General features: G+C 43.7%; 1 protein-coding gene across 1 annotated transcript in view; it reads left to right on the top strand.

The window, feature by feature from the left end:
* Positions 1 to 3811: 3811 nt before the first annotated feature.
* Positions 3812 to 9901, top strand: part of tox2 (TOX high mobility group box family member 2) — a gene marked incomplete at its 5' end in the record, with an annotated part of 168293 nt that continues 162203 nt past the window's right edge. Inside the window, 3 exon segments of the mRNA XM_079510748.1 lie at positions 3812 to 3886; positions 7356 to 7427; positions 8780 to 8794. Of these exon segments, the coding sequence (XP_079366874.1) occupies positions 3812 to 3886; positions 7356 to 7427; positions 8780 to 8794 (162 nt within the window).

Raw genomic sequence — 9901 nt, 5'->3', positions numbered from 1 at the left:
TATAGTCGTTCTCAAAGGTTTTATTTGCAAAGACCCCTGTAACTCTGAGTGTTCACATTTGAACACTCTCAGAGTTACATACCTGTTGTAGTAATTTAGGGCTATCTATTTAGGTGTTTCTGGTATTATTATTGTCCACGCATTTTGTATGTCCGTGGCCAAAAATGTATGTTGACAAAAATGTCCACCACAAACCAATATGGTGATGACCCTCTGCTGAGCGAGCCTGTGTGGCACAACCCTTCTGTGCCCCGTGGGGGGCCCCCTCGCCACCACACCGCCCACCACACCGCCCTGGGGGGGCACCTCGCCACCACACCGCCCTGAGGGGGCCCCCTCGCCACCACACCGCCCTGGGGGGGCCCCCTCGCCACCACACAGCCCTGGGGGGGCCCCCTCACCACCACACCACCCTGAGGGGGCCCCCTCGCCACCACACCGCCCTGGGGGGGCCCCCTCGCAACCACACCACCCTGGGGGGTCCCCCTCGCCACCACACCGCCCTGGGGGGGCCCCCTCGCAACCACACCGCCCTGAGGGGGCCACCACACCGCCCTGGGGGGGCCCCTTCGCAACCACACCGCCCTGACGGGGCCCCCTCGCCACCACACCACCCTGGGTAATAGTAATAGTCACGCTGTCCTGAGGGGGGCCGACAGTGACCCACTGGGATGACTATGGCAGTTCAGTTAATACTCACTTTCACGCCCACCCACCCACCACCCCCCTGCACCCCTTCATGCACGTACATGCTTACTCTCTCACACACATACACACACATGCACGTATACTATGCGTGCGTGCACAGATTGAACACACACACACACACACACACACACACACACACACACACACACACGCGTACACACATGCACTCTCATGCATACACACATACAGTACCTGTACGCAATGCGCGCACGTGCGCGCGCACACACACACTCACTAATGCACGAGCTCTATGTGCTGCACACACACAAATATGTTTGTGCTGTTGTTGCCTCATATGGCATAAGTGCACATGTGCTTTTTTTTCCTAACACGTACACTCACTGTACCAAAACGAGACGTGCACAAACATCTACAGTGCGTGCACTAACACACATACACCCACATGATTCTCAGAAACAATGTGATAAACAGTTGGCTGCTGTGAGCGATGTTTTTCTCCCTGTCCTTACCGTACTGTACTGTACGTGGTTGAAGGAACTGTTTTGCACATTGCTGTGTGTGTGTGTGTTTACGTCCTGTTTTGCTGGCAGCAGTTCGAATGGGCTGCTGTGCCGTTTGTCCAGAGAGGGTATACCTGTATGTGGGTGAATGAATGCGTATGCAAGTGTGTTATTTATTTGGTATGTGCATATACCGTATATACTACTGTACAGAATGTGTGCATGCTGGTTATCTGCAGCATGTGTGTGTAGTTGACTTGTGTGAATGGATTTAATCCCCCCACGTCTCATGTCTAAAATATTTTTTTGGCAAAAATATGTTTTTTTACTTTGTGATGTTTACTTTTATGGATATAGTTAAGCATTGTAATTTAAACCCTGTTTCTAAATAGGCGATGGCTATTGAGCGTCGCAGTCCTGCCCCCCTTTCATGACGACGCCAGGCCCAGGAAATGATTCCCAATGCATTTTTCCCATAGACATTTCAAAAAGTATTTATTTAAAGACCTTTTAAGCGTCGTACGAAGCCAATTGGTGGTGTGACAACTCATGACAACAAACACAATATTTTGGACCAAACAAATAATTACAATGAAGAAAAACAACAAAAAGTGTTGTAACCTGCCTTTCTTCTTTCTAATTATTTGTTCGGCCCAAAATGAATAGTTTGTTGTCATGATTTGTCACGACAAGAGTTGGCTTTGTACGAGGCTTAAAAGGTCATTAAATAAATACGTTTTGAAATGTCTATGAGGAAAATGAACAGGGAATCATTTCCTGGGCCCTGGTAGGGGGCGGGACTGCGACGCTCTATACACAATACATATGCATGTTTTAATATAGTGTGCAAATGTGTGTGCATGTGTGCGCACACATGTCTTATAATGGGGCGTCCCCCCACTTCTAAAAGTACCACTACTACAACACGGGGACACTTCGACATGTGGACAGGAGGAGCCGGGATTCGAACCACCGACCCATGGATCATTGGACGACCTGCTCTACCTCCTCCTTTGCTCTGGAACTCCCTGCCCTTGGCTCTTAGATTAGCAGAGTCAGTGTCTTCTTTTAAAACGCTTTTAAAAACACATCTGTATACGAAGTGTTTTTCCTAATATTGTTTTTAATTGTTTTATTGACCTGTTATTTTCTTCATGCTTTATTGTCTCTGATGTTTTGATGTTTTGTTGTTTTGATGTTTTTATGATTACTGTTTGTCTGTCTGTAAAGCACTTTGTAACTATATGTTTGGAAACGTGCTATACAAATAAAATTCATTCATTCATTCCTGAGCCACAGCTGCCCACATGCACACTATACTCAACACTGACGCACGCACGCACGCACGCACGCACGCACGCACGCACGCACGCACGCACGCACACACACACTTTTTGTTTTATGAATTTATAGACAATAGGTAAGGAATACAAAATGTATTAAGCACGTATTAGTTGTTTTTTTTGGTAGCCTATTATTATGCATTCTTAAAAAATGAATGCCACTCACTGCTGGCTTCTGGTTAACAATAATTACTCTCTTGATTTAAGCTGATTGCCAACTGGAAACGCATGGCAGATGCCTGCCAAGGGTAAGTATTGTGATCCTCACTTATATTCACTGTTGATAGATTGAATATACTCATTATTCACTGTTGAAAGACTGTACTAATAATAGTAATATCCAGACACCCACCATTGAACCCCGAAGCAGTGTTGTTTTTGGCAGCACATTTTGATTTTAGTTTGTCATAGTCGAGCTCTTGAATAGTTTTGATTTAGTTTTAGTCACATTTTAGTCACCCATGGAATGTTCTAGTTTTAGTCGACTAAATCTACAGTCGATTTAGTCAAACAAAATGTATTTTCGCGGGCCTTGATGGCGTCGTAAGTTTTTCACTTGCCCAAAACGCGTCGCACAGCGATGCGTTTTGCGCTTGTAGACCGGCTATTTTCAAGTGTAAAATGACTTCAAATCAAATCACCTTTATTTATAAAGCACATTTAAAAACAATTTCCATTGTACCAAAGTGCTGTACAGACATTTCATTAACACCACAGATATAGAGAACATAGCAAAAGAAAATCACAGTCAATAAAAGCACAATTATATTATAATTATAAGCAAACTATCTGTGGATCTGAGGTGCCTAGTGGTGGGGGGGGTATTTTACCAGGTCTGTGATGTAAGCAGGGGCTAGGCCATTCAGAGCTTTATAAACAAGTAGAAGGGACTTGAAGTGAATTCTGAACTTCACTGGTAACCAGTGGAGGGAAGCCAGGACGGGGGTGATGTGGTCTCTCTTCTTGGTGTCGGTTAAGAGCCTGGCTGCTGAATTCTGGACTAGTTGGAGACGGTTTAGGGCTGACTGACTGATACCAGTGAAAAGGGAATTGCAGTAATCTAAACGGGATGCTATGAGGGCATGAATGACGGTTTCTAAGTTGGGAGTGGAGAGAAATGGTTTTATTTTGGCTATGGAGCGGAGGTGGAAGAGGCTTGATTTCACGACTGCGTTTACCTGTTTGTCGAATTTAAATTCTGAGTCAAAAAGCACACCCAGGTAGGTGTGGAGGTAGGATGAAAACGAAGCCAGGGCGGTGCTATTGATGCCAGTATTGTGCTGAAGACGGTGGAGTAAGATGCTGTGGTCTACGGTGTCAAATGCCGCACTGAGGTCCAGGAGGAGCAGGATGGCACATTCCCCAGAGTCGGCGGTGAGGAGAAGATCATTTTGCACCTTCAGTAGTGCCGACTCTGTGCTGTGATTGGCTTTAAAGCCTGACTGAAATGTTTCTGTGATGTTATTATGGTTTAGGTAAGGAGTGAGTTGACTGAGAATAATTTTTTCCAGGACTTTTGAGAGAAATGGCAGTTTTGAGATGGGCCTGAGATGGGCAGGTGGCAGTTTTCATGGAGGAGATGAGTTTGATGAGGGTTGGAAGAGAGACTGGTTGGAAGCTGTCTAGTATGGATGAGCAAACCGGTGTGTTGTTTGCGTCGGGTGGGGGCATGCTGTTTCGAATGTTATTGACCTTATTGATGAAAAACTGTTGGAAATCTATGCATTTTGCTTCGGAGTTGTCGGAGATTAGATTAGAGAAGTAGTTTGTTCTCGCTGCGTTGATGGACTCTTGGTATTTGAGATGACTGTTTTTAAGCATTTCAAAGGAAATATGAAGCTTGTCCTTTTTCCATCTCCTTTCGGATCTTCTACATTCCCTCCTCAGGGCTCTGGTGTTGTCGTTCAGCCAGGGGGAGCCTTTCGGTTAGGATTTTTTTATTTTAAGTGGGGCAACGGAATTTAGGATGGTGGCAAAGGTGGAATTAAATAGGCTATGAGGGCTTCTGAGAATTTATTGGCGGTTGATGAGTTAAGTCCATAGGATAAAACAAGATCTAGGGTATGGCCCAGTCTATGTGTGGGGCCGGTGTTCAAAAGTGTGAGGTTAAAAGATTCAATTAAATGCATAAAATCGTTAACAAGGGGTTTAGTAGGGCAGCATACGTGAACATTCACGTCGCCCAGATTCAGAGCTTGGTCATAGTTAGTTGTGGTGTTGGTGAGAAATGAGGAAAATTGAGCTATAAAGTCCTTTGGTGGTCGGTATATAAGTGCAATTAATAGTGGGCTAACTTTGATGGCTTGCACCTCAAAGCTGGAAAAGTGGTCTGTTTTTATTAGACTGCACTTCAAATTGTTATTGAAAACTGCAGCTAGACCCCCCCCAGTGCGTCCGGAAGATCTAGGTGAACTAAACAAGCTGTAGTTTTCTGGGCAAAGTGCGATGGGGCAAACTCATCCACATGGAGCCATGTCTGTGTTAATAATAAAATAATCCATTGTATGGTCTATAACAGGGGTGCCCACACATGAGATCTACTTTCAAAATGACCAGCTAAACAAGATCTACCCACTGAAAAAATAAGTGTACCATTGCTGAAAATTGTTTAAATATATAATGTACCTGGGGGGGCTTTGGAATAGGGAGGGGGGAGAAATTATGACGGGCAGTTTCTGTTGTCAAAATATGTCCCCCCCGTATTTAACTTAAACGCCCAATGCATTCTCAATGGCAATAGCACAAACTTTGGCATGCTACTAGTCCTACATACTTACACCTAGAAACCCCATTCAAACCTATTTAGGTTCATCTTACGGTGGACATGTTTGCCTGAAAAGAAATCTTTGAAATGTTTCATAGTTTTAGAAAAATAGTGCTTTCAAATTTGAGAAATTCACAATGGGGCTCAATGACAGATATTGGCACGTCAAAAAAGCACTTTCACCTAGAAACTCCATTCACACTTTTTATAATTCAGCTTACTGTGGAGACACATGCTGGAACTTTCTTTATTTAACTTAAACGCCCAATGCATTCTCAATGGCAATGGCACAAACTTTGGCATGCTACTAGTCCTATAAGAAGGTCATGGAGAAATGTGTTTTTTTGATCTAGAGTTGTATAGTGCCATTTTTACTGAAATGTGTTTGTTTTTGGCTAAGGGCTCCTTTGCTAGTGTGTAGAGGTTCTGTGGGACTACACCACGGTGTGTAAATGGAGGGGGTAGACAGTAGCCTGGTTAATAAACCAGACCGAATCAGCCGTTGGCAAAAAAAAATTGCCTACCAGCGGATTACGGTCTGGCGAGGCTCAGTAGCACGCCTCTTTCCTACAACCGAGAACAGGTCGGACCAATCGGGACACGGTATGCAATATGGGCGGGCTTTGGTACAGTGACGTTCAATGCTTGAGACTTTTGACTGACAGTAGCTCTGACCAATTGCGTCAAAGAGAAAATGTTTGAACCCGCCCCCCGGGAAATGAAATCCAAGTGGAGCCAGCACAGACTAATATACCGCGACAGTGTTGTGTGATATTAGTCTGGCTTATTAGCGGCTAGGTAGACAGTGGAGTTTATAGTTATTCCTGACGGAGATATGGACAGGGATGGCATTTGTGTATGTGGATTTATCAGGGGACTAACAGACAGTGTTATTATAGTGGGGATAGGTCCGAGCCCGATGGAAGGTGGACTTGGATTTGGAAATGAGGCGGAACTATAGTGGAGACTGGGACCGGGGGGACGACTTATACTGGATCTCTTGTCCACTAGTCCCTTCCTAACATTTTAGTCTAGTTTGTTGACGAAATTGTCAGTACAGTATATTTAGTCTTAGTTTTAGTCATCAGAGCTTAGTTTTTATTTAGTTTCCATTTAGTTTTCGTCAGTGAAAAAAAGGTAGTCGACGAACATTTTTCGTCTTAGTTTTAGTCGACGAAATCAACACTGCCCTGAAGGCTGTCTGACACAATCAGTCCCATATTCACAGTTGATAGTCAGTCAGTACACATTCATTCATTCATTCATGCATGCATTCATTCACTCATCATTGGCAATAGATGTATTATTCGTTGGTGATAGATGGTACAGTTGCGGTGTCTGAAGTGTCCCTGAGCAAGATACATAACCACTAGCTTTAAAATAAATATACTAATGTTGCTGCTATGACAAAAATAATGTATTGTCTTGTCTTATGATATATAAATAAAGTGTAAATTGATGGGATTGAGTGAGTGAGAGGCGACCCAAATGGGAATCGTTGGATCATTACTCAATGTCTATTAAGTTTTCCAACCATTACATTGCAGAGTTCAGTGCTATGCGCAGCGTGGCCTTAACAAGTCAGCTTGTGCTCCATTATAGAGTATACCAATCTAGTTATGTGTTGCTCTCCCCCTCTCTGTCTGTCACTATTAGGCGTATTGGGGAGATGACAATGGCATAGGAGATATATATATATATATATATATTTAATTATTTATATATATATTTTTAACAGATTCTGTCTCTTTTTTCTTTCTTTGTTCTCTCTCTCCGTCTCTCCCCCCCCCCCCCCCCCTCTCTCTTCTCTATCTCACTCAATTCATTTCAATTCAAAGGAGCTTTATTGGCATGAGAACACGTACGTTTACATTGCCAAAGCAGAAGTCACTCTCTTTCCCTCTCTCTCTCTCTCTCTCTCTCTCTCTCATATATTGCTGTTCCATTTCCAGTCGGTAGAGGTCGCAGCATAGCAGTCAATATGGAGGGGAACGGTCCAACTACAGTACAGTACAGTACAGTATGGCCCACTGTGAGTGTGTATATAACATTCTGTGTATACCTCTGTGTGGAAGGTAGCGTCTGGGTCACATAGTCCAGAGGGACTGTTTGGCTGTGATTGGCCAGCTGGTTGTCAAGCAACCGCTGACGGTGAGGAAGACCATGTTTAATATAAAGTGTGTGATGAGGACTGGACACTAGTATGGAAAGTTATGGCCCAGTATAGCAGGCAGCCTACAGCTGAGCTGCTTAATTGTTTATGTAATACCGTTTCCCATATTGTACAAATGTAGCCTACAACAAAAAAAATGATAATAATAAATAAATAAAAACACTGTAATGATCAGTGTTCATTTAACTCTGAGAGTGTGGAACCACAATGTTCCATTTATAGCCTACATTGATACATGTAGCCTACAGGTTACTCTTTCTTTCTTTCTTTCTTTCTTTCTTTCTTTCGGAAGGTCACTATCATAACTCCAAGGTAAATTTTGAAAGTAAGTTTTTAACACGCACACGCGCGCACACACACGCACGCACGCACGCACGCCTCCTCGACCAGCTTAATTAGCCAATCACAGATCGCGAGTGTCGCTCGGGCTATGGGATATGGAGAGAACGGCGTGGAGGATGAGATGAGCAGCAGCAGAGAGTCACAGTGCTATACACATACACTCCCTTATGTTTATATGACCAAAAAGCGCGTAGGGAGCCAAAACAGAATAGAAATGCTAAGGGAGGATCCGAGGGAAAGAGACAGACCAACGACACCTGTATTGTTTGTACATGTTGCTGTTGGGTCACTGTTTTAGAACTTTTATAAGTGCATCTACACTACACAGGTTCTGGTTCTCTCTCTCTCTCTCTCTCTGTCTAAAGTGAACTATTAAGGCATTATATGGCATCACAGCAGCAGCATCCTTGCTGCTGAACCCCCCGATACTAGTATCATTCTAGACAGAGCAACAGAAGTGAGACTATACGCACGTTTTAGAAAAGTCTCTCCCTCAAAGTCTCAACTCTTTCACTTTTTGTTCGGTTTAACAATACAGCAGGGCAGAGAGAAAGAGACACAGAGAGAGAGAGAGAGAGAGAGAGAGAGAGAGAGAGAGAGAGAGAGCGAGCGAGCGAGCGATCGAGAGAGAGACACACACACACACAGAGAGAGAGAAAGAGAGAGAGAGAGAGAGAGCCTGAACTCTCGCAGCACAGCCAGGGCTCGTGGAGCTGACTGAGGTTGTTTTAATGCCGTCAGTCTCAGTGACTGTGAGATGGACGTGAGATTTTATCCTGCTCCACCTTCCACCGTGGGTTGTACATTACCGAGCGACTCCACTTTGGACTATTACCACATTTCCAACAAGGTAACGATCTGCACATTTATTCATTTGCTATAATAATAATACTTTTTCGTGGTCTGCGCAATAATTATTCGACCAGTTTGCAGCAGGATGGTACGACGTGGTTCTCTTATTTCTGTGTCCCTCTCTGTGGTTGCATAGTGCACGGATGATCGTGTACGATAGTGGTCTATCTGTCTGTGACTGTCTGTCTCTGTGTGTAATATGATTAACTATTAACACTGAAACATTTGACTGTATATGGCTACTTATAGATAACCAAACGCAGGGGAGGACAGCCTAGATATACAGTATTCACTCATTCTCTCAACTTATAGCCTATAATATTCAGACTCTCGTAGATGTATTTGATATCTGAATCCATTCTCGATAGTCTAAATCTTATATAGGCTATACTCGCAACTTTGCTGCACTATATAGGCTACTATGATGCCTTTCAGTTCAGTCTGAAACCACACACACCAAAATACGCGATACATTCTAGATATAGGCTACATTGATTTCCCCTTCTTTTCCCTCGCCTTTGCATTGCAAGTGTATATATTATGTTCTTTTCCATATAGAGATATATATATATACCTCTAACCTCTCCATGAATAGCCCACATTGTTGTATAAGCGCGTTTATCTATCGGCTATATTGGCACTAGACCTTGGGAGAGGAGAGGAGAGGAGAGCTGCGCACCACCAGAACCCATCTCCACTCCAGCGCGCTGCCTGGAAACATGCTTAAATCTCAATGCTTTTTTTTAGACCCCGGTGTTAAACCAAATGTAACACGAATTTAATTATACAATGCTCCCACATGTGTCGACGATAATAGGACGATAGGTTTGCTTTTCTAGTGTAGGCTATAATATAAAAGCGACAGATCAGATGTTTTTTTTTTGTATGAATGGGGTTGAAGGCAGCAGCGCGCACTCTCTGGTGGGTTAATTGTCAATTAATGAGCTGCGATCGGATCCAAATAACGTCGCCACGTGATGGCTACTATTCTGATATAGAAGCATCGGCATGTGGATGTGTACAGTATGTCACGGTGTTGTAGCTGTAGACTATAGGACCATAATCTATGCATGGATGGATGGAAGCTATATCGGCATTTGCATCTTCTTGGCACCATTGTCTCTTGCCTGTCATTGTCTCGTGATGAAACTGCCTGGTCTCAAATGTACTGCATATGTATTCCTGGGCATTCATAACTAACATGGGAAGTCGTGGTGGTATATATAGGCTTCCGCGTAAGGCATTAGAAAGAAATGTG

The sequence above is a fragment of the Electrona antarctica genome (genome assembly GCF_951216825.1).
Source record: "Electrona antarctica genome assembly, chromosome: 9".
In the NCBI taxonomy this organism is placed as follows: Eukaryota; Metazoa; Chordata; class Actinopteri; order Myctophiformes; family Myctophidae; genus Electrona; species Electrona antarctica.
Note: the sequence above shows the minus strand (reverse complement) of the source record. Positions and strands in the feature narration are given on the sequence as shown.